At 37.7% G+C, this 25,913-nt stretch overlaps 2 protein-coding genes across 2 annotated transcripts in view; one reads left to right on the plus strand and one right to left on the minus strand.

The window, feature by feature from the left end:
- The window catches only part of MAP1B (microtubule associated protein 1B), a 67,262-nt gene extending 50,442 nt beyond the window's left edge, over nucleotides 1–16,820 (plus strand). The window contains exons 6-7 of the mRNA XM_032214519.1: nucleotides 6,465–6,703; nucleotides 10,513–16,820. Coding sequence (XP_032070410.1) covers nucleotides 6,465–6,703; nucleotides 10,513–10,668 — 395 coding nt within the window. The 3' untranslated portion in view covers nucleotides 10,669–16,820. The remainder of the gene's footprint in view (nucleotides 1–6,464; nucleotides 6,704–10,512) is intronic.
- A 4,876-nt stretch (nucleotides 16,821–21,696) lies between these two features.
- MRPS27 (mitochondrial ribosomal protein S27) overlaps nucleotides 21,697–25,913 on the minus strand; it is a 44,241-nt gene continuing 40,024 nt past the window's right edge. Inside the window, exon 11 of the mRNA XM_032212694.1 lies at nucleotides 21,697–22,057. Coding sequence (XP_032068585.1) covers nucleotides 21,818–22,057 — 240 coding nt within the window. The 3' untranslated portion in view covers nucleotides 21,697–21,817. The remainder of the gene's footprint in view (nucleotides 22,058–25,913) is intronic.

The raw sequence follows: 25,913 nt of genomic DNA on the forward strand, positions 1-25,913 counted from the left end.
AACTGGATTACTGTAACTAAATTACCAAAGAGAGTGTAGATATGTTTTTCTATAGCTGTATTTAAACCTACCTGTTTTAAAAGCCATTATTTTACACGAGGACCATTGAAATAGTGTTAAGTTAGTTTATTTCAGATTTGTTAACGTTAATGATTTTGGCATGATTCAACTTGCTAGGAAAAACATTGGGTTTTTTTTAATGAAACATTTATATTTGTCTACCAGTGTTTCTAAACAATATTTTAGAATAATGTGTAGCTGTGCAAGACAAAACAAAAGCAAAATCCCCACAATAAACATTTTATCATGTGAACAATATGCTAGCATTTATAAGAATCAAGGAGTACACATTCCAGCTAGTTCAATTTAACGATGGCAGTTGGAATGTAGAAAAATATTACTGCTGTGATTTTTCATGAAATCTTTTAAAAGAGGTGGGGGAGCGGTGTAAAAAGAAGCAAAAACAAACTTAGACCCCTTTCATGAGAAACATTATAGTTTGAAAGAAAAATATCTATCAAGAAGTTTCCCTAGTCAAATCAAGATAATTATAGAATGCAGAGTTCTTTCGTGTTAAAAAAAGGACTAGAAAGTCAGAATGAATTTTAGAACTTAAATTTACAGATCATTTTACACACCTCACAACTCTTAGGATTTTAAAAAAAGGTATCAAAGTTTGTCATAATGGTTGATATTATTCCTTCTTCGAAAAATCATGCTTCAAGTTGGGATTAGATGGAATATAAATAAACGTAATATGTTGTTACAGGAAAATTGTACGGAAATCCTTTTGAACTTTGCCTAGTATAGCAAAACTAAAAAAATATATGCTGAATGGATGGTAGTTATTCAACTTGAGGTGCCTATCATTCTCTAACTATTCATTTCAAGATATTTGGGATTTTAAAACCCATATTTCCTTCACAGACAAATCCAAGTTCTGGAACTGGAACCTAATCGTCAACTGTTATGCTAGGTTTTAGTTTATAGTTATCATCAGTATTCTTTTAACCTCCATTGTTAGGGTCAAGACTTTAGTGAGCCAAGACTTCATCAGTTTTATTTGGAATGCCAACAAAATTTTAACCTACTCATTTTTTACTACTTTTTCAACTGTTACGTTTCCACCATTTTTTTCATTACTGGTACATAATAACTTCTACAGATGTTCCAGTAAATCATTTTGCATTATGCTATTGTTTATAATCAGTTATGTGATAAGTGAATGGTCATTTCTTTTCTTATTTTTCAGTCCAAACTGAAAAATAATTCAAATAATGGCTATGTCTCTTAGCTTTTGTTCAGTTAATTAATTCCAGCATATCGTATCACAGAAATTGCCTAGGTACTGATAGCTTTGATATGGCTTTGACTGTTCAATTTTCTATTTAGCAATTTGCCCATTCCTTGGATGCATCTCTTACTAATCTCATTTTTAACATGCCCATGCTTGATGTTATCCAAGTGTAAATTTTCCAGATACTTGGGCTTCAACCTTATGGTTCTTGATGGTTTGGCCATTCAGCATTTTAATTCCATTACTGTACTATTTGTGATTTTACCCCATTTTATTGCTACTACATCACTCTTTTATAAGCAAAATGTTATTGCCATATTATGTGTTTTAAAATTCTTAGTGTTTGTCAATGACTGGATCTAGATTTCTGATTTTCTTTAAAGCTTCAGATCGTTCATGTAAAATATATGTAAGATTTAATTAGCATTTTTTTTTGCTTTTTAATAACCAGGATTTGTTTACTTCAAAATAATTGAAAGAGGGATCATGACAAATAAGGGTAATAATGGAAGATGTCTCCCCTAATGTTGATAAACCCATATTGTTCATTTCCAACCACCATTTCCAATTCTGCTGCATTATTTTTTCTTTAAACTTTCTAATGTTTTTATTGACATCATTTGTTTCCAAACATGTGCTGATCCAATTAGGTAGTAATAAACCAAACCCCATTTGCCATAATCTCTTTTAATTCTTCTTTTTTTAGGGGTGAATTCATAGGTTGTTTCAGTACTAGCCTGTTTTGGTTGAAAGTTATCATTCATGTAGTTTATATAAATTATTCCTTTATATTTCCAATTATTGTTACTGAGTTTCTTTGACTATTCTACTATTTTGGGGGGAATCTCTCATTTTCACAATTTTTCAGAACTAAATGTCTCTCAGTTCTGCTTCCCTGAATATTTTATTTCTGGTAATGAATCTTCTTCATTATGCTTTGTCACACAATCAGCCAAATATTTAGACTGGATTTGAAATTTTTATCTATCAATCAAGTTCTTCCAAAAGGGATAGGCAGATGTTGCTGTTTGAAGTTTGTATCATCATAGGTATCATCACAGGATAGTAAGCAGGTCTAAGTAAGTCTGCCTTTTGTAATTGACTGATGATGATTTTTGTCAATGCTCTAGTTCTTTTGGAACGTATTATTATTATTATTATTATTATTGTACAATTGTATCACAGCGGCCAGTTGTTTCGCCGGATTTGGCATTGGTTACTAGTCGGGCCCCACCCAGGGGCCTAGGACGTCGTAACGTATTTTCGTAATATGCGTGCAGATCCAAGCAGTGCGGCTTTTTGCATTTGACTGATGGTGATTTTGTCAATTTTTAACTGTTTTAAATGTAATTCCAGTGCTTTTGGAATAGCACCCAGTGTGCCAATTACCACTGGAATTACCACTGCTGGTTTGTGCCATAGTCGTTGAATTTCGATTTTTAAGTCCTGGTATCTTGCGATTTTTTCATGTTCCTTCTCGGCGACCCTGCTATCACCTGGTATTGCGATGTCTATGATTGTGACCTTATTTTTCTCAACCAGTGTGATGTCTGGTGTATTATGCGCCAGTATTTTGTCAGTTTGTATACGGAAATCCCACAAGATCTTGACCATCTGATTTTCGGTGACTTTTTCAGGCTGATGTTCCCACCAGTTTGTTGCTGTTTTAATATTATAATTTTTGCACAAATTCCAATGGATCATTTGTGCTACTGAATTGTGCCGCAATTTATAATCAGTCTGCGCGATTTTTTTACAGCAGCTGAGTATGTGATCAACAGTTTCATCAGCTTCTTTGCAAAGTCTGCATTTGGCATCATCAGAGGATTTTTCGATTTTGGCCTTAATGGCATTTGTGCGGATAGCTTGTTCTTGCGCAGCCAGGATTAGTGACTCTGTTTCTTTCTTTAATGTACCTGTTTTTAACCATAACCAAGTTTGTTCACTGTCCACTTTATCTTTTATTTTTTCCAGAAATTGACCATGCAGTGCTTTGTTCTGCCAACTCTCCATTCTTGATTTTATCACATCTTTTCTGTATTCTTGTTTTGTCTGTTGGGCCTTCAGTAGATTTTTGTTCTTTACTTCGATTAATAGATGTTCTTGACTTTCTTTTAAATAATCAGCCAGTGCATGTTTTTCCTCTTCAACTGTTTGCTTCACTTGTAATAATCCTCTGCCACCTGATTTTCGGGGCAGATATAGTCTATCAGTATCACCACGTGGATGTAAACTGTAGTGATTATTATTATTATTATTATTATTATTATTATTATTATTATTATGTTAATATTTGGTGAGATTCACAGCCTTTGGGGCTGGTTGGTAGCTCAACAGCTCAAGTCCTAACCAAGAACCTAGGAACTGTTAAGGTAACATTGAAGGATATATATAAGCTGTTCCAAGTAGGGTGGTTTTTTGTAGAATCAGAATGTTCAAGTCTAATAAATTTAAAATTTCCAAATAGTGAGGTAGCCCTTTGGGTATTGCTCCAAGGGCTCCAATTACAATCGGGACAACACATAATTTCTTTTTCCATAGTCGCTCAACTTCAATTTGCAAATCCCAGTACTTTGTGATTTTTTCTTGCTGTTTATCTTCAATTTGTGCATCTCCAGGTATTGCAATGTCAATGAACCATATTTTTTTTCTTTTCAACTATTGTTATGTCAGGTGTGTTGTGGGCCAAGTGCCTGTCAGTCTGGATTCTGAAGTCCCACAAGATCTTGACTTTCTCATTCTCTAAAACCTTCTCAACCTGATGTTCCCAGTGGTTTTTGCTGTACTCAAATCCAAACTTTTGGCACAATTTCCAGTGAATGATCTTAGCAACGTGGTCATGGCGTTGTAGGTAGTCAGTTTGTGAAATTTTGCTGCACCCACTGATCAAGTGGTTGACTGTCTCGTCTTTCTCATTACAGAGGCGACATTTGCTGTTGGTGGTAACATGTTGAATTTTTGCCTTCATGTAGTTTGTGGCTGAGGCTTGTTCTTGAGCTGCCAAAATAAAGTCTTCTGTTTCTTTTTTCAGTGCTCCTGATCTTAACCAGTTCCAAGTTAGCTTTTGGTCAGTTTTGCCTTTTCAGGTATTGGCTATGCATAGCTTTGTTTTTCCAATTTTCAGCTCGCTTCTCAATTACTTCTTTCTTATATTCAGCTTTTGACTTAGTTGTCTTTAAAAGGCCTCCTTTATTTACTTCCTTAATCATTGCTTCTTCACTTTTCTGGATGTAATCATTCAAGCTGTGCTTTTCTTCTTCCACAGTCTGTTTTACTTGTAGGAGTCCTCAACCATCCTCTGCTCTTGGTAGATATAATCGGTCAACATCACTTTTAGGGTGCAAAGCATGATTCATTGTCATAAGCTTCCTTGTTTTTCTGTCCAAATTGTCCAACTCCATCTGGGTCCAGTCAATTATTCCTGCAGAGTATCGAATCACAGGTATAGCCCAGGTATTTATGGCTTTTATGATGTTTCCTCCATTCAATTTGGACTTTAATATCTTGTGAATTCATCAAATGTACTTGGCTGAAGTTAATTCCTTGACTTTATTATGCATTAAGTCAGAGGCCTCTAAAATCCCCAAGTACTTGTAGCCTTCGTCCGGTTTTACTGCCTTTATCATTTCTTCATTCTCAAGTTCTATTCCATCATCTATGACCTTGCCTGCTTTGATTGCCATTGTTGCACATTTGTCAATTCCAAACTGCATACCAATGTCTTGGCTAAATTCTTTTGTGCTTTCAATTAATAAATTCAGTTCAGCTTTTGTTTTACCAAACAGCTTCAAATCATCCATGTACACCAAGTGCGAAATTTTCAGCCATTTCTTTGCGAGTTCATATCCACAGTTCATCTTCTTCAAAATAATTGTCAGTGGTAGTATTGAGAATATAAAAAGTAGGGGTGAAAGGTAATTGCCCTGGAAAATGCCTCGTTTAAGTTCAACTTCACCCAGTTCTTCTTCATTAGCTATAAGCTTCGTTTTCCAGAGGTTCATTGAAGTTTCCATGAATTTTTGTATGTTGCTGCTGATGCCAATTTTCAGGCATTTCTTGATCCAGCTATGGGGAACTGAATCAAATGCTTTCTTATAGTCTATCCATGCCATGAACAGGTTGGTTCGTCTTTTCTTTGAATTCTTTAGGATTAGCTTGTCAATCAGCAGTTGGTCCTTTGTTCCTCTTGAATTTTTGCAGCATCCTTTCTGTTCTACAGGAAGCAAGTTATTTCTTTCCAAGTATCCATAAATTTGATTATTATTATTATTATTATTATTATTATTATTATTATTATTATGTTAATCTTTGGTGAGATTCACAGCCTTTGGGGCTGGTTGGTAGCTCAACAGCTCGAGTCCTAACCAAGGACCTATGTACTGTTAAGATAACGTCGGAGGATATAAGCTGTTCCAAGTAGGGTGGTTTTCTGTAGAATCAGAATGTTCAAGTCTGATAAATTTAAAATTTCCAAATAGCGAGGTAGCCCTTTGGGTATTGCTTCAAGGCTCCAATTACAATCGGACAACACACGATTTCTTTTTCCATAGTCACTCAACTTCAATTTGCAAGTCCCGGTACTTTGTGATTTTTTCTTGATGTTTATCTTCAATTCAGAACCTATGTGGTGTAGTACGTCAGGTATTGGACTATGAGCAGGGACACTATGTTTGTGTGTATGGATATATGTACGGATGTATTCTGGTCCCTCTTGGGTAAGAAAGCACACTGGATGGCTTTGGATCAGTCATTCTTTCCTCAGCCCAATTTCTTTCACAGTTGTTGCAGGGACAAAATAGGAGAAAGGAGCACTATGCATGCTGCTTTGTGTTCCTGTATTCCCCAAAATTGTAATAAAATAAAATGAATGCATTCATACATAATACACAAACAGGCATGAACATAGTGTGAACATACACACTTATGGTTAATAGCTTATTCTTTTTGTGCATATCTTGTTCTGTTCACTAAGTACATTTTTATGGTACAAATATCTGATTTTATCAACTGCTTAAATTCCACAGGATAATTCAAAACCATTAAAAATATATGAACATCACAGCTGAAGCGTGATGTGTCAGTCCGTCCAACTTGAGTTTATCATTTATTATAAACGTTTATTACCACAAACTGAGACAAGTCTCTTATTTATCCATTATTTTTTTAGGACCTGGAAATGCGAAACCAACAAAATCTATAGCTGTGCCTCCAGGACCTCCTGTGTATTTGGACCTGGTCTATATTCCCAACCACAGCAATAGCAAGAATGTTGATATAGAATTTTTCAAGAGGGTGAGATCATCCTACTATGTTGTGAGTGGGAATGATCCTGCTGCTGAAGAACCAAGCAGGGCTGTCTTGGATTCCCTGTTGGAAGGCAAAGCTCAGTGGGGAAGCAATATGCAGGTACGTTCTCCAGAATCAATGAAGTAAAGAAAAGCCCATTAAAATGCTAAGAATCATCTTTTAGTTACCTGAATTCAGTAACAAAACCTCAAGGGGAAGAACTTACTTTTGTTTAAAATCACAAGATAAGAAAAGTGGTACATCTAGATCTTCGACAGTTGTCTTTTTACTCAGGAGAGTTGATTGCATAATTGTAATTGATTAATCATGTATTCTGTGGGACATACCATGATCATAGAGACAGCACTTCCTGGGGCAAAATGAATATTCATTTTTTCCCCACTCCCCAAAATGGGATTCCAAACGGAACTGCAAAATGGGTAGCAAATAAAATCGAAAAATAAAAGAAAATAAATAAAATATTGGCTCTCTCCTCTTCCCTGGTTACTTTTGTGCTCAGTGTTCCCACATCCCTAAACTCTGATATTGAGAAGAATTTGAAAGTTTTGGTGCTTAGAGCAGAATGGGATCAATGAAGAGCCAAATGATCCTCAGCACTGCTAACTTTTCACCATAAGTCCCAATCAGTGGTAGGTTTCAAAAAAGTTTGGAACCTACTCTGTGGGTGTGGCCTCCTTTGTGGGAGTGGCTTGCTGGCCATGTGACCTGGTGAGAGTGGCTTGCCGGCCATGTGTTTTCTTTCTTCCTTCCTTCCTTCCTTCCTTCCTTCCTTCCTTCCTTCCTTCCTTTCTTTCTTTCTTTCTCTCTCTCTCTCTCTCTCCTTCCTTTTGTCTCTCTGTCCCTTTTTTCTTTCATCTCTCTCTCACTCATTTTCTTTCTTTCTTTCTTCCTTTCTCTCTCTGTCAGTCTGTCTTTCTCTCTCTCTCTCTCTCTCTCTCTCTCTCTCTCTGTGTATGTGTGTGTGTGTGTGGCCGTGGTGAGTTTCAAAATTTTTTGGAACCTCTTCTGTAGGTGTGGCCTGCTTTCCAGATCCACTGGTGGAACCTCTTGTAACCGTTTCGGTAGATTTGACGAACCGGTTCTACCAAATAGGTGCAAACTGGTAGGGACCCACCTCTGGTCCCAATGTTTGAAAATGGATCTAGATGGATTCCACTCCCATTGGAGGAAATGAAAAGACTTCCTTTTCAACTGAAGAAGAGAATTAAAAAAAAACAAGATAGTGAACGCTACTTTCTACTCCCACTTAGCCAGTTTGTTGCTGGCAGGACTTTAGAAAGGGAAGCAACAGTATGATTTCTTAGTTAACTAAATAGTTTAAAAGGAAATAAAGATAGATCTGTAAAAAATAAAACTATATAGAATGGAAGTGATCTCACTGAAACGTAAATCAACATCAAACCACTATAATGTGAAGTTTAATCCAGGAATTTCAAGAGGATTGCAAGTCCTCTTTACTACATTATATTGTTCGCTACTTGCTCTGAATTATTTTGATAGCCCAGCTGAGAAATTGAACATAAGCCTAGAAAAAGCTTATGTTCAATTGGGACTGTAGTTGTATGTTAGTCCAGCAGGGTTGTTGTATGTCTTGCCTTACATTCCCTTCTCATTACTATTTTTGGATAACTCTGCTAATACAGCAACTTCTTTCAGGCATAGAAATAGTCGTACTAAAAATAAATAGCCCAAACAGAAAAGCCTTCTTTTGAGAATTCAGAAAAAAAAGAGGTTGTGTTGATCTTTTCCATCATGTACATTCGCTAGCTGTGTTGAAATATAAACTTGTTTGGAAATAACGGATCTAACCCAACACATCTGAAGAGCATCATGATGTGAAGGAATAATGTTTATGCTGCTTTTCTCAAATGGAAGAAATGGACTTACATTTTATCAAATTTTGTCTCCATGTGTGCATAATTAATTTATTTCTACTGCTTAGTGATATAAACCTAACTTCTAAGGTCATATGCAAAAAACTTTTGCCTTTAAAAAATACTTCTTGCATTTTTTTACATTTATTTATCTTTACTTACATGGCCACTCATTTTACCAGTGTGACTCTGGTTAGTAACATGAATCAACATGCAATATAAATACAATACATATATTAAAAATCTACTTAGTTGCATACATCCCCCCCAAAATTTCTGTGCCCCAAATACTGTGCCAGGGAAGGATCCAATTATAAAAAAGAGGCTTTCACATTTATAAAATAATGGTTAATTAAAATTTTAGCAATAACTACGTAACAGAATTTTGAAATTTTGAAAAGTACTAAAATGAAAAACCTATCTAAGGATTGTTGTGTTTGTGGAACACTGTGATATAAAAGTGTAAAAAGTACATAAATAATAGATGCAATATATTCTCAGTAGTATTTCTCTGGATATAATAAGGATGGTGGTGCCCTAAGATATTGATCTGCTTTTCAAAATCCATCCATATACTATTAAAATACTCTTTCCCATAATCTTTAACTGGGCTAAACAATGCATCATAGAGGAAAAAATGTCTGAGCCAAGGTACCTCAAATGGACTAACTCAGGGGTCAGCAATCTGCAGCTCTGGAGACATATGTGGCTCTTTCATCCCTCTGATGCAGCTCCCTGTTGCCGGTCGGCTCCACAATTGATAGGGCTTTCAGCTAGGACAGGTAGACGAAAAAGGACACTGCGCTAGGATAGGGGAACCAGACTTCCAGTCAGCTTCAGAATTGAATGTGAGGTTAGGACCTTTGTGGCTCTTTCCGTGTTTAAGGTTGCCAATCCCTGGACTAACATAGAATGTGTCCAAAATCTGGGAGCCATAACTCCTATAGGATTGAAATTTAGCAGATTTTATAAAATATTTTATCATATAAACATTAACATAAAGCAATTTATGACATAATACAAAACATTATATCACATTCTGTGCCAATGTTTGACTGTTCTGTATAGTTCAATATGGACTATTTTCAATGCAGATCCACCTCTGAATGCATCCCAACTTTTTCAGTGAAGGCAATGCATTATGAACTCTGTATAAACCGTTGAAGAGAGTGGTTAGGAAATATCTCTGAAAGGATCATCCAATGGTCACAGGTTGTCTAGTAACAACTAATTGTCTTCCCTGCATCCAGTTATTTCTTCTTCTGATGATGTTTTCCCAATTGGCCATTCTCCAAATGTGTTGGTCTGAGAATATTATGATTGCAATGCCAACACATCTAAAAGATGCCAAATTTGGTAAGATTATACACAGGTATTTAAGACATACTAGTTCAGTGATGGCTAACCTTTTTGTTGCTGTGTGCCAAAAGTGTGTGCTCACATGCGCACCCATAAGGCAATGCATGAGCAACCCCCCCTTGCGCTCCCTCTGCCCCTAGGCATGTGCCTGCGACCCACCGTGCTCCCCCTGTGCATGCACCCACTCCATATGCATCCCGCACCCACGTATGTGTGGTCTCCCCGCACATGCACCCCACATATGCATGTGCATCCCCGCATGAATCCTTCCCCATGCGCATGCGTGGCAGAGACCCGAAAACCAGCTGCACACGTGCATGGTGGATCTGGGTCAATGGCTTGCATGCCCGCAGAAAGGGCTCTATGTGCCACCTGTGGCACGTGTGCCATAGGTTCGCCATCACAGTACTAGTTGGTTAGGAGTACAGTCACAGGGCTTTACAAAAGCTCCCAGTTTGAGAATATCATGGTGTAGAGAATTTCAGAATGCTCTGTTCCTTGCTGATATGATGTTGTAAGGAAGGGATTCGCTTCCAGAAATTGCTGAATCATCCCACAGCAAATAATTCCCCATTCCAGGGTTGTGCACATCCATGGAATGTCAATACTAGTAGTAAGATTTTTCATTGTTCTTCCTTTTGTAATTTCCCCTCTAATGTACTCTTTGTATGACAGGTGACATTAATCCCAACGCATGACTCAGAAGTGATGAGGGAATGGTACCAAGAGACCCACGAGAAACAACAGGATCTTAACATCATGGTTTTGGCAAGCAGTAGCACCGTTGTTATGCAAGATGAATCTTTCCCTGCATGCAAGATTGAACTGTAAAAACAAAAAAAAGCAATGCATTTCAACTTTAAACTTTGTTTCCAGAAATTCTTGAATTTGAAAATACTTTTTCTAAAAATATAATCCATCTAATTCAGCTGCTGAACTATATATACCTGCCAAATGCTATACTGTATCAGAGTGATGCAAGTCACTATTTTTTTTTCAGTCTTTGCTAATTGCTACGGGAAATAACAGTATTCCCACCATAGGGTTCAGATTACTGCAAAACCTGCAGATTCAGGTTCATCTTCATTGAACACTAGGAAACCATGCACTAGCAAACACTGCTGACTTCTGCCAGGTTGGGGGCATTTGCCCTTGGAAGAAACAGAGAGAAAAGGTGGAGAGAGAAGAGGGGAGGGGGAAGATGAGTTGGATGGCATAGAGGAGAATAAAATAATTAATTCTGCATTAGTTACAAAGCAGTCAGTGACTTACCTCCTGCAGTCTAGCATCCTAGAGAAAGAAATATTTGTTTTTTTTCCCAGAGTAGGCATATTTAATTTAGTGACATCTTAGCTAGAACATTAAGTGAAACAGAATGTGGTTTTGAAGGAACATTGCATTGGAAACACTTGCTATTGGCAACTTCCCATTCAGTGTTTCATTGTCACGTAATACAATTCTCTTAGACAAAATACGCATGTAGTTTGAACCGCGTTCAGTTTACTATGCGGACATGTCTAAGGCATGCTCCCAGCGAAAATTCAGAGTTCTTTCAAATTTGACAAACTTGCATGCTAAAACACCCGGGTCACTGACAAGTTTACTGAAGCAAAATACCAAAGCAGTTGGGAGTACCTATGGTAGACAATTTGCCTTAGAAAGTGACTTGAATGTACAAAGATACTTGATGCACTTATTTTTTAATGCAAGATAGCAAGTTTATAAAACATCTGTGTAGGATTATAGTTACACCAGTACAGACCTATGCGTGTGCATGCGTGCTATTGGAAACCTCTCTGATTGGTCAAACAGCTTGGTGCTATGAATTATGTATTAAGTTGAACACTTCATTGGTGCACCTGAACAGCAAACTTTGTTTGAAGTTATCATTATTTTTCCCCTCTCTTTTTTCCTGCTTCCTGGAGGCATGAAAGAAAAGGTGTTCAGTACCAGAAATTCAAAATAACAAAAATATATGGGATGCTACAAAAAGGTTGTCTACACATCTGTACAGTCTTTGAAGCTTTCTTTCGTCTTACATTAGTTTGACTGTTAATTTAAGAGTGAATATGGGGACAAATGTACAGAATTTTTTTAGCTGTGCACGAACTTTTAATAGATGAATTTTTAAAACATGTTTTGTTTACAGGAAAATGCAGGGAAAAAAACCCAGGTGAAGGCTAATTTTTTAGTAGTTTTGTAAGACAACACATAGTGTTATTTTGAGTTCTGGTGAGAATGAAGTACGATAAAACAGTACCATATTTATTGAACGTAGCTGACTGCCAAGGATTATCTTGCAGAGAGCACACTAGCAATATCGTTATGTGTTAGTGATTAAAGAACTAAGGACTGAAAAGGTTAGTTCGCTTTGGATTGGGGGCTATTCCATGGCTTTATGCAATCCAAGGAGTCATTTGTGATGGCACAATTTCACAGTACCAATGAACACAGCTTACGACTGGGGGGGGAGGGTTGCATCAAACCACGCTTTGTGACATTACAAGCAGTCCTTTGAGACACCTGTCAAACCCTCCAGTGTTAGTTGGGCAGCAGAGATCTTGACTTAATTTTCCTAGGTATTCCTTTATCCTACACTGTCTTAAGTAAAATTAATTGAAGGATCCTTCCCCAAAGTAAAACCAGAACAGGGTATACTGTATATAATGTGATTCTGTGAAATCATAAAAACATGCAAAATGTAATCCTGACCACAGATTTTAACTGATGAGAACCTCAGCTCCCAGGTCATTCAAAACTTCTAATTCCTAGAATTACAGGAAGGAGAGCAGCTGGGATCAGATGGGATTTAATATTCTGCATCTTTTCAAATTAGCACACAGAAAAACAAAGTATGCAAAGCTTATTCAGGTATGCATAATGTCTACAGATTACAGGAATCAGTTTTATGTGTGACTGAGTTTGGGTTGTTTGGTCACACGTTGTTCCACTTGGCTTTGTAGCAGTAGCAATTTGAGTGGTGATACTAGCATACCAAACAGTATGCAACCACACTACTTTCTCCTTGCCACTTACAGCACCTGCTAGGGTTGCAGGGTTCTCTGGTTCTTCTCTCATCTTCCCAAACATGCCACCATTCCATTTATCCAAACAAATTACATGTGCCTGGCCTAGTGCAAACTTAACTTGCGTTTTTTTTTAATGTTCAAGACCACCTCTTCCGGGAAGCCTACAATTTAATTAGAAGACAGATGGAAATGAAAAGTCAGAAAATCAGAAAATGTGTGATAACAGAGGTCTGATAATAATATTTCTCATGCTGGTAGAGTATTTTCATGACCAGACTACATGTTATCACCACCTGTAATAATACCTCCATTATCCTTAATGTTTTACTTTGCAACTGTGTACAAAATTTTCACAATCTCATTCTTTCTATAATAGGAATTTGTATTATTTTATGCCAACCATGTTTTCAGAATGCTCTTGATTTCATCAAGTAGGGGACAACTACAGCATTTTGTTTATTATATGTTATGTAATTTATTTTAATTGTTGCATTGTTTATTTTTGTTTTATTTTGCTCATTTTTATATATTTTTAATATTACTTTAGATCCTCTTTAATTTGGGTTGGGTAGCCCAATTAATGCTGTGAAATATTGTTTGTGTTTTGTGGATTTAAAAATTCTAATATTTTGTTTTTGTTTGACAATTCTAGCAATGCTATTTTATTTATTATTTTACCTTTATCCAAAAAACACTTCTCTTCTTGTAGCTCTTTATTTTTCTTGGAACAGCATAGATGGGTTGGATTCCAAGTTTTAAAAAAAACTGGTATGATTGCGGAATGAAAAGCTTGGGAAAAATGTATTTTTGAAAGAAGCAGGATAGCTGAATTCATAATTGTGAATGCTGCTTTTGGGAAATGCAGCAGTGGGAAAACATTGTCCTGGTACCCATTAAACAGAAATAACTACATGTTATTTGATATATTCATGAATGTTATTCTCCCATACCTCATCCCCTTTCTTAGCCCAACAGTTGCTATTTCTAATACAATTCTATTATCATCCACTAATGTGATAAAGTCCTAACCATATGCTCGTCCACATTGGATGACCCAGGCCGATAGTACTGACAGAAAGTTAAAATGTAAGCATCTACTGGGCAAAGCTGTTACTCTACCACATTGTTAGCATAATGATTGTCTTTTACTTATCCAAGTTGGCCACCTTGAAAATATCTGGATTTCTTAGCAATGGCCATGCTGGCTGGGGAATTCTGGAGAAATTCATCTGGAAAGTTCTTTAATATGGAAATATTGACTTAGATGATTTAGTCTGAGTGGGTACCAAGCGATTGCAATCAGCTCCGCCAACTAAAAATGGAATATTCCATTTATTATTGCTTCAAGATTAATTAATTTTATGAGCCCCCCACTTCCCCCAGTTTGCTGTTTTTAAGCAAAATTTAAAGGATTTATCCAGCAGGAATTGGTTTAATTTTCTTCTTGCCCAAAAAAAGAGGAAAGAAAATGTGAACAAGTCGACAAAAAACAGTCTAGATCATGGAAGTTGTCAGTCTGTTTGGACTGAACTTCCCTGAGGATTATTTTATTTCATACTCAATAAACAATATTAAATATATATTTAAATGTGCAAAGGGGAAATTAATTTACTGTCTCCAAAACTTAAAAACATAGCAGATGAGTACATCAATAGGTCTGTTGAAGCAATTGTCTGAAATCAGCATGCCAGATAATTATGTATGCCGTATCATAAATCAACTCTGTTGTGTGCAGTAGGACCTATTCCCAATAAACATACATAGGATTACCACCTTATTGGAGTTCAAATTTGGCCTGGACACTCCTTCACACTTCAAGCACATTATTGATCCTCTTGTAATTATTTTAGGATAGAATCAGAAATATAGTTAGATTGGGATTTTTCTGTCTCTAAACTTTCCTTTTTACTTTATGCTTCCAAATGGTGGAAGGACCTAACTCTAATTTGGCAAATCTTGATTTTTATGGGAATATATATTCTCTTGTGACAGCCTTACCTATTTTACTGCTGTCCAAATCATTGAATTACAATTTCCAGTCTTGTCAGCCAGCATGCCAATTGCAAAATTTAAGAATATATAGTCTAATAACTCTTGGGTTTTTTTTTGGGGGGGGGGGAGTACCAGTTTGTATAGCTTTGCTCAAAAGTCTCATCTTGCATCACTTCTCAAAGATCTCATTTTGCATCATGGATTCTAGCATTAGAACTTTTTTTTAATGTTCTGTTTTCTGACAACTTGCTCCTGAGAGTTGAGGGAAATTTCAGGAATACTTCTGAAAGTACAGGGACATGTAGTGGGCATGACATTGGCATTTGCCCTGCATAGGAGTTGATGTGCCTTTTAGATCCAAGCCTATATTTTCTTTTTAAGTTTCTGACTAAAGCTATAATAGTTGGCTATACAGTTCATAAACAATTGTTTTTGAACAAGCAGGCATAGGGTTTTGAATGGCAATCAGGACTGAATTTGAATGGCACTCAATTCTGGATTTCTGTTACTGTTGTTTTAGGAAGCTCCTCTTGACTAAATTAAATGGAACTAATAGTTGTGTTAGTCACAGCCCTACATAGCATAGTGACAGTCAATCTGAAGTACCATGAATACCGATATTGTGCTCTGTTACTCAGCACAGATTACTAGAAGCATGGTTCAATATTAATTAAATTAACAATTCAATATTAATTAAAGAAACAAAAGTAGAGTGCTATGTGCATTCCAGAAAAAATTACCATTGGTAACATTCCCCTCATTGTGCTGTTATGATAGTACTTTCCCACTGAATAAAATTCAGTGACAACAGTTTAGTTGAGGTCACATTCAAACTTAAAACAAAACTTTTGCATGCCTTTACATTTTCCTATGGTGGGTCTAATTTCTGCAACTACTACGTTTTTAATTAATCTTTCTTCATGATTTGTGTTTAACTTCACATACAGTAGTGAATGAATCCAAATGTGTATACAAATATATTTAGCTGTCTTCAATAGATTAAGCGGTTTAGGAACCTTGCAACAGAGAACTAAGAAGCTGTTAGTTAAGGAAAACATTCCAAGAACTCCCAGTTTAGCTTCAAGGAGTTAATTCTGCATTTCCTACATCATAGGTCATTTCTCCACTAGCAAGCACTTTCTAGAATCATCCCAACATTGATGTGCCATGATTAACAATAAGGACAGATTTTACAGCACTTCAGTGATGTAGATGATGCTATGAAATCTTGCTTAAGACACTAGTGGCGCAATGGCCATAGCCATTTTCTCCATACATAAGTTCTAGCTCACAGATAATAGAAAAATTTTGTAGTCTAGAAATATTAGTAATGGGGAAATGTTATACTTAAATTTACCAAAAAATTGTTAAGTGCTCCTTGATAGTAGAAGAAACCACAATAATTGGTCTAATTATTTATATACATTTGGAAACTGCATTGCTTGCCTTGTTAAGGATGTTTGCTTCATTTTTTTAAACAAAAATATTTGTTGTGATCTTATAAAAATAACAAAATAAGAAAGCAGCATCAAAACCTTGAATTGTGGGGAATTGTTTCTCTGCACTAAATTAGTTTAGGAGCTCTACTTGCCCAGAGCGACTGTTCTATTTCATACAAGACTGGGCTGTAATCACACCAGAAAAAGCACAGTTCTAAAAGTCCAGGATGCTTTCACATGATGGCCTGCAGCCATTTGATTCTTCCAAACCATGGAGAGAAAGTCTTGTCGTGGCTGAGAAGCACCTCACTCCTCTCTCTTGTTCTGAATGGTCTTGTTTGTGTCAGTCTGCAGCTGTGTATGGTTTTATGTCTTATAATCCTTCATCACCTCTATCCTATCAAGTCATATCTAAAGTAGAAAATTAGTTTCCAGTGAAAGTAATATGTAGTGCTTTTATGATATTTGTGTGCAATATCCCCTCTACCATTGAGGATATTTGATGTAAAGGAAATAAGCTCAGTTCCACAATAAAAAAATTAAAATAGTTCATGTGTGTTTGGGTTTTCTTTTCTTTCATTTGAATATTAAAAATGCAATTTCTATCTAAAAAAATCACAACCATGCAATTCCATATATATATAAGATGCTTATGTTGTTTTAAAAAAAATTGATAACCAAGAATTGATAAATTCAAATCGCAATCCTATATACATTTATCTGGGTGTTAACTCATTGGACATAACTGCACATAACAACCAACAGCAATAGCACTTAAGACTTAAATACCACTTCACAGTGCTTTACAGCCCACTCTAAGCAAATGCAGTCGACATATTGCCCCCAACAATCTGGGTCCTTGTTTTATCGATCTCAGAAGGATAGAAGGCTAAGTCAACCTTGAGCCTGGTGAGATTTAAACTGCCAAACAATACATTTGTTTCCGATAACAGATTTTAGATCAATACTGCATGAAACCATTTATACATGTAAAATTGAAACAGGAATTATATTCTGGAAGAAGTGGTGTTAAGGTCAGCAGTGCAACAATAGCTAATCTTGACAGTTCTGCTTATTAACCTGACATGAAAAATATATGCACTAGTCTTTAACAATTGAGAGTCAATACTAGCTAACGTGAAATGCTGACAGAATTTGGGGTTTTATGACAATTACTGGTAGCATTTATGCAGCTCATAACCATTGCTGAAAATCCTCCGGAAGACCAAACGAAGTGATCACTGATCATAAGGTCACAGTCATAAATCTTGCCGATAACATTTTCTTTTAGTCATATGATGTGGCACAATTGAATTCTCCCTCAGTTATAAGCAAATGGCAAAAATACCATCAGTATGCAGACGATACGCAGCTGTATCTGTCCGCCCCGTGCCAACTCAGTGAAGCGGTTGACGTGATGTGCCAGGGCCTCGAGGCTGTTAGGGACTGGATGGGGGTTAACAAGCTTGTACTCAATCCAGATAAGACCGAATGGCTGGTGTGTTTCCCTCCTACTAATTGGCCAAGTGTTCCATCTCTCAGGCTGGGGGGTCAAACAGTACGCCCCTCAGACAGGGTTTGCAATTTGGGAGTCCTCCTGGACCCACAGCTGACTTTTGAACACCATTTGTCGGCTGTGACCAGGGGGGCATTTGCCCAGGTTCGCCTGGTGCACCAGTTGCGTCCCTACTTGAACCGGGAGGCCCTCACAACAGTCACTCGCCCTTGTGACCTCTAGACTGGACTACTGCAACGTGCTCTACATGGGGCAGCCCTTGAAGAGCATTCGGCGACTTCAGCTTGTCCAGAATGCAGCCGCGCGAGCGATCGTGGGTGCACCTCGGTTCATCCATGTAACACCTATCCTCCGCGAGCTGCACTGGCTGCCTATTGGTCTCCAGATACGCTTCAAGGCACTAGTCGTCACTTATAAAGCCCTTCATGGTATTGGACCTAGGTACTTGAGAGACCGCCTGCTGCCAATTACCTCCACTAGACCGATTAGATCCCACAGATTAGGCCTCCTCCGAATTCCATCCGCTGGCCAGTGTCGACTGGCGACTACCCGGAGGAGAGCCTTCTCTGTGGCTGCTCCGACCCTCTGGAACGAACTCCCCGTGGAGTTTCGAACCCTCACCACCCTCCAGGCCTTCCGCAAAGCCCTTAAAACCTGGCTGTTCAGACAGGCCTGGGGCTAAAGAACTATTGCCCCCGTCTCGAATTGGTATGACTGTTGTGCATTTTAAATTATGTATTGTTTTTGTGTTGTTTTAATTTTCTGTTTGTATCCCTCCTTCCCTGGTTGAGTTGTGAGCCGCCCTGAGTCCCCTTCGGGGGAAAAGGGCGGCATATAAATAAAATCAACATTCAACATTCATTCAACAAATGTCAAATTGAATTCATAGTTTATGCAGGACATCATTTCCAAAATGCAGACACATTTTTGGTACATAAACACCTTCCAGTCAGTGTTGATTCTTGGTGACTGCCTAGATTAGATCCTGCGGCTCTCTTGGCAAGATTTTCAGATGTGGTTTCTTGACAACACCACCTTCCTAGGGCCGAGAGTGTCTTATGGAGGAATACTCAGCTGGCTTTGTGCCAAAGGGGAACTAGAACTCACTTTCCTGGTTTCTAGCCTGCTGCCTTAACTATTACCCTAAACTGGTTCTCTCTAAAACTAGATTAAAGGCTACTTTTTAGTTTGTTTGCCTAATCATTTGACTAAGACAGGAAATAGAGGGGAAAAGGAAAAAACCAAAACAAATAATTTGATAGAGATTTCTAGAAAATCTGGAATGAGGAAAGCAAGTTTGGAGAGGCTGAAGCAGCTAATTTGTGACATTTACTGAATAAAAGACATCAAAGGCAAATTGGGTGGTAGAAAAGATAGAAACCATAACGGTAATAAATGATAAAAGTTGGAATTCCAACAAAACTAGAATGATGGAGGGCAATTCCCATTAGTAGTTGCTATGGTCCAGTCCATAAATCAGTATAAGTTAGACCTCAGTATCTGATGCAACAACTTCTTCCAAATGATTTTATCCTAGCTGCTCTTTAACATCTAATGCAATATTGTTCTTAGAAAGTAACAGGTTCCTTCCTAGTGGCCTTCTTGCTCTAAAATGTTTCTCAAAGATTGCCTGGCACATAATGCAACAATGTACTATGCAGATAGTTTTAGGTTAACAATGACAATTGGAACTGGAATTGCCTTCTGCTAAGTATCAAGGACATAAAGGGCAACATCAGATGAGTTAGTGCTTAGTGATGGCAATTCCTTTTCTGTTGTGGGCCCCACTCTCAGGAAGTCTCCTGTTGGAGGCAAGGTCTACACACACACACACCTGAAAACTTGGTTTTGCCACTTGGTCTGGGTCACTGATAGGGGAGACATCTGATAGAGAAGATTCCCACTTCCAGGCTACCTTGGTTTTTAACTTTTTTATTTAATTCTTCTAATTGTAATTGTCCTGTAGTACTTTTTTATTTTTTATCATATCATAAACCACTCAAAAGTTGCTGTATGTAAGTGAAATGAGGACTGTAAAAATGTAATAAATAAATTATGATGGTTTTATTGCTGTCATTTAAGCATCCCATGACAACTGACTCATATTTATGATGGCTGCAATGTCCTAAGGTCATGTGATGTCCTTTTGCGACCTCCTGACAACCAAATCAATGAGGAAGCTGGATTAACTTAACCACCATGTTACTAACTTAACACCTGCAGAGGTTCTTTTAACAACTGTGGCAAGAAAAGTCGTAAAATGGAGCAAAACTCACTTAACAAATTTCTCACTTAGCAACCGAAATGTTGGACCCAATTGTGGTCATAAGTAGAGGTCTACCTGTATACTTAAAGTTTATAAATAGCTGCCCAATTTGAACAATGAGGAAGTGTATGGCATACAATAAACCAGTAAACAAAGGTATAAAAATGATATACAAAATGCTAATTAAAAACAAACAAACCAATTAATCAGTGATCAGGAACTAAATATATTGCATTCCTGTTCCGTGCGCCTTTGGCATTTAGTCCTGCCCGCCACATGACCACGGAGACATCTTTGGACAGCGCCAGGTGTATTAGCGCCTAGTGGCGTTTTTTAGTTTGAGGTTTAAAACAACAACTTTGGCAAGAAGATTGACATATAAAATGAACATATTTATTTTATTGAGATTTTACTATGTTTTGTTGAAAAGATGTATAGTGCCTTCCTAGGTAGAGTCCAGGTCAGCGTCTTTCTCTCATATTCATTAGTAATAGGAGTTGCAATCTGACCTACTGTATTTTTCGGAGTATAAGATGGACCAAGATTTTGAAGAGGCAAATTTTTAAAAAAAGTTTTTGTACTCTGCAGACCTCCCAAAAATGGCCCATTTTTTTTCGAAAACAGGCCCGTTTTTGGTCAAAAAAAGGGCATGCATAGCCTTTAGGCGGCTTCCAGAGTGTTCCATTTTTCACTCATTGTTGCCCTCCCCAGCCCCCCAGGAACAGTCTGGAAGCCTCCTAAAGGCTATGCACAGCTATTTTTCCAAAGGGGGTGGGGTTTTGGGAGGCCAAAAATGCTGCATTCAATGTATAAGATGCGCCCAGATTTTCACCCTCTTTTTGGGGGGGGGGGGAAGGTGTGTCTTATACTCCAAAAAATATGGTATTTCAAGGGTTGAGAAGAACTGATCCAGATTAATATCCACAGATCATGGCAGAATAGATTTTTTCTGATTCTCTGAACTACTCTTTAACTCCCAAGTTGGAAAGTTGGGAAATTCTCCTTTGATCTAGAAATAACAAAATATGCATGAATATATGTACACATTCAAATTACATTTATTGTTTTCTCTGATTTCTAAAATATCAGCAATTCTTGTCAGTAACTATCATAAAAAAAAAATAGCACAAGCTGACAATGAAATGGTTCTTCTGAATGTACTATCTCACCACCAGTGGTGGGTTGCAGACAGGAGTACCAGAGCCAGCCCGGAGCACCTGATACCGTTTCAGTATGGTGCTCCAGAGGGCCTGCCCGCCCACCTGAGCTCCTTACCGGAGTTTAAAGGCTTCTGCGCTTCCACACAGGCGCATGGTGCATACAGCGCCTCCGCAACGCTCCATGGAACAGCTGGAGCATCACGGAAGCGCTTGAACGCATGCACACACTGTCCGTGTGTGCATGCACACTGCGCGCATCCATGAGGATGCCGCTGGCCCCATTCCAACCGTACTGGTTGGAACGCGATTTGCAACCCACCACTGCTCACCTCAACATTTTAGAAAGGAACTATTTGATAAAATGACAAACCTTTGTTCTCAGACACAACAGAGGTAATGTATACTTTCAGAGGAACAGTAGTAATAATAGATTCTGGAGAAGGGGATGACATATAGCTTGGATTGTGTAAAGATTTAATGTGTGGACAGGCCAAGTTTGTATAAGGTACAAGACGGGATGAGACTCTGTTTATTGCCAAGACAATCTGAGGCATAATGGATGTCTGTCAGCAAAAGCATCATGTGGCTGCATTTGCTTTTTTTCTAATTTCCATCATTTCCTTAGCCTTTTCTTTCATTTCTTGCTCCCTTTCAATCAGCATCGTTTTTTCTTTCTCCCACTCCTCAAGTTTCTCTTTGTATTTTGTAATGTCTTCCTCTTCAGAGGCTGGTAGTTTCTCTTCAACAAGTTGAGTTGTCAGGGTTAGCAGCTTCCTAGATTCCACCTTGCCAAGGGAGTGGAGTTTAGAATTCAGCTCCTGTCATGGTAGGCATAAGAGGGAGAAAGAAAAAGAAACAGTGAATCTGGGCCATATAATCTTTCCTTCCGTTGGAACTGGAATTTCACATTTTGTAAGTAGGCCTACTACAGCTGATTCATATTTATTCTTGGAAAATCGCCCTGGCCACAATAAATGAGCATTCAGCCTTTCCCAAAAGGAAAAATGAAGCAAATGGTTTATATTTCAAATATTGGATAGGCTTTTTAGCATTATGCGATGGGGTATTGTTGTTGTTTGTGTTTGTTTAATCTTTGTTTTTTTGCTGTAATCTACCCTTCCAGATTCACATTGTTTGAATTGGAAAGCCCTATAAATCCAATACATAAACATATACAATGACATATAGCTTTTTTTAAAAAAAAACCCAAAATATATTATTTAGTAATACAAAGCAGAGACCAAATTTATTAGTTTTTCGTTTGGCTAAGTACTGGAGTAGGCTGAGCTTCTAAAAGCATTAACAAAGCTTAACAAAAGCTCATTGCCCTAAAATTGTCAAATGGCTTGCCAGCCATGCCAATGTTTTAGAGTTCTCTGGTCCCACCCTTAGGCACCCTGCTGAGGCAAAGACTTATGCCAAGTTACTTCAGCCAACTTTACAGCTAACAGATGGGAATAATTAAAGTATTAATTGTATAATGAAGAGATCCCAGCTTCTCTATGCTATTGCGCTGTAGATTCCTATATATGGCCTTTTCTTTAAAGGTGATTTTGAAGTTATGCTCAGCTCTGTGTAAGCAGCTGTTGAAAATGCTTTCATCCTGCCTCCAGGGTATAGAAGAGTGGGCTGAAAGGAGGGACCTTGGCCAGACAGGACATTCCATCATCAAATAGATGGTGCAGTATTTCTTGCAACACACTGCACTGATGAATCATTAAAAAAAAAATCCACTTAAGTGCTTTAAGATGCAGGGTCATTTGTAATTAGGGATATTTTATAGGACAGCTTGATGTTCAGAAGGCAACTTAATTGCCTTAAAAGAGAAACACCCCAGAGAACGAGAAGAAAACTATCTCAGAAAATTTGAACACCAGCAATTTTAAAATTCCATGTGTATTTTTTTCCCAGTAAAGATACTTACAGTAAATGAATTAATATAATTCATTAACCTAAGGATTAGCCGGCATTGGCTTTTAATAAGAATGACATTTAATAATGGTAGATTTTTAGGGGTGATACTGAAATATGATTTTATCTGATGTTACTTATCTATAAATTAAATCATTGTATTTTATGCCAATTTCATTTTAAACTGTTTTGATAGAATTTTATTAATCATTTCGCTTGAAATTTGTATTTTGATATGGCCTATGGGATAATCAATAAACTAAACTAATAACTATCTAAAGTAATATGGTCAAATAAGATGCACAGTAAACCAGTCTTCTAAATTTCTTAGACTGCAACCTACTAAATAAAGGACTCTTAATTCTTTGTAGAAATGCATTGTTAATCATTTTCTATCATATTAATATATGACCTTTAATTCTTCCAGGAATTCAAGAGAATAATTGAATCACCAAAATATAACTCTCATTGATTCAGATGGACTGAAGGCTGGTAGTTTATAGTTTCTCTTTTGGAAAATGAGGATGACATTTGATCTCCTCTCAGCTTCTGAAATTTTACTCCTAGTGTTCTCAAATATTAGTAAAATGACTTTGAAATCGCCTTTGCTTAGTATCTTCCATAATTTATCTGACCCTGGTTTAATTTATTTCTCTTTTGCCTATCTTATACTGCAGTTTCCCCTTATTTCTCGTGGCATAATTCTGACCGCTTAAGGCTCCATTCCCCTTCTAACGGAAGACAGTCACAAAAACAGGAGTCAAGTAGTTCTGCATACCCAAGAACACTCGTTATTTTTATATCTCCTGCAAGTTTTAGCTCATTCTGAAATTTTGCTATTCTATTCTATTCCTACAATTTTAGAAGACCATCTTGCAATCATCTTCAGGTACGTCCCCCTCCTTCCATCCCCCTTTTCCTTTAATGTTTTAGTGAAGTCTGCATGTATTCATGCTGGCCTCTTTAAATCATTCCTGTTTTTCTTTCTTGTGGTGACTGTTTGAGTCTGTACTTGTAATATACCATTTTGTAGAATTTCCCAGTTGTTTTTTCCACCTTCTGCCCAATGGAGCTCTCAGTAAGGGAGGGCAAGAATAATTTGGACCTCTAACTCTTGGCAAATTTAGATTCCCATCAGATTATCAAAATAACGGAAAACTAAGAAACATTGTTACTGCATACATCTTTGAAAACTGGTTACCAGATGCAGAAAGGCGTCATTTATTTATTTTTCTGCTTGCCCTGGTGGTCTATATAAAACTCCCAAAGTGGTGTCATTTTCTCTCTCTCTCTCATTATTCCTAGATCCTATCAACATGCTCTGCTGAATTTCTGTTCAAGTACATTTTTCTTTCATGTACTGTGTAGCATCTCTCCCTCTTTCCTCTTGGGCCTATTACTTTTGAATAAACTAAAGACTGCCATGGCTATGTGCCAATCATGACTATCATCCCAATGTTTCAATGATACCCATCACTTTATATTTGTCTTTGTTTTCCTGAATTGGGATCTCTAGTTCTCCCTATTTCTTTCACAATCGCCATGTATTAGTGCAGAAGTAGCAGCATTCTGATCTACTGACACTTCGTATTGTGTAAAACTCATCCTAGTCTCCAATTCTCCTTTATGTTCTGCTTTCTTTGTCCTAATCTTTGGATGCATATTAGGACTTGGGACTTTTGCCACCCTTACTCTTTTGGTTTAATTTAATGCCCTCATGCCATGGTGGTGAATCTATGGCACACATGCCGGAAGTGGCGCGCAAGGCCATCCTGCGTGGGACGCACGGCCTTGCTGCCTCCTCTTCTGTGTTCCTGTGCACACATGTGAGCCAGTCAGCTGGACTTTGTGCGCACGGAAGCAGATATTTTAAGTCACTGATAAAACATTCAGTATTTTATAATCCTTTCTGAATCCTGGTGATTTCTGATTATTTAAACTTCAATTGAGCCCTTAATAAAGTGGTGTCAAACTCAAGGCACATGGGCCAGATCCAGACCGTGGGGTGCTTATATCTGGCCCACAGGACTGCCCTAGAAACAATGAAGAACCAGCCCATGATGCCTCTCCCAGCGAAAATGGAGATCGGGAGGGCTGTGCGTGGCTCTTCCAGGCTCCATTTTCAGCCGCAATGACCTCCTGCAGCCCTCTGTCAGCAAAAACAGAGCTCAGGGAGGTTGTGCGTGGCTTGCCTGGGCTCCGTTTTAGCTGGCAGAAGGCAGTATGAGGCTGTCACGGCTGAAAACAGAGCCTCGATAAGTGATGTTCAGCTGGCCAGGCCCCCTCCAGGCACGCCGCCCCGATACCCCAAGGTCAAACACAACCCTGAGGCAGCCCTAAATCAAATTGAGTTTGACACCTCTGCCTTAAAAGATATACAGTATGGAGTACAGTATATCTAGCCTTTCTTAGGAGATGACAGTATACATAGGAGAAACCATACAGAATCTACTGTATGAAGAAATTAGATTTAGATAACATTTTTAAGTCCTTTAGCAAACGGACCTTCAACTTGGGTCTTTATCTAAGAGGTGTAGTCCAACATTCTAACCATTAAGCTATATCAGCTCTATGTAATCACTTACATAAAGACGTAATTCAATAATTAGTAAAAGGAAGGAAGGTAATAAATCTAAAGCATTCTGAGATGATGAGGATCTAAAAAGAATAAATATGATGCTGTGATACACATTTTCTATATCCGATAATGTAATCAGAATTACGGGGAAACTTTCCAGTAGATATATGATGCAAAGGACATGA

This window comes from Thamnophis elegans, chromosome 3 (assembly GCF_009769535.1).
Source record: "Thamnophis elegans isolate rThaEle1 chromosome 3, rThaEle1.pri, whole genome shotgun sequence".
Taxonomy (NCBI): Eukaryota; Metazoa; Chordata; class Lepidosauria; order Squamata; family Colubridae; genus Thamnophis; species Thamnophis elegans.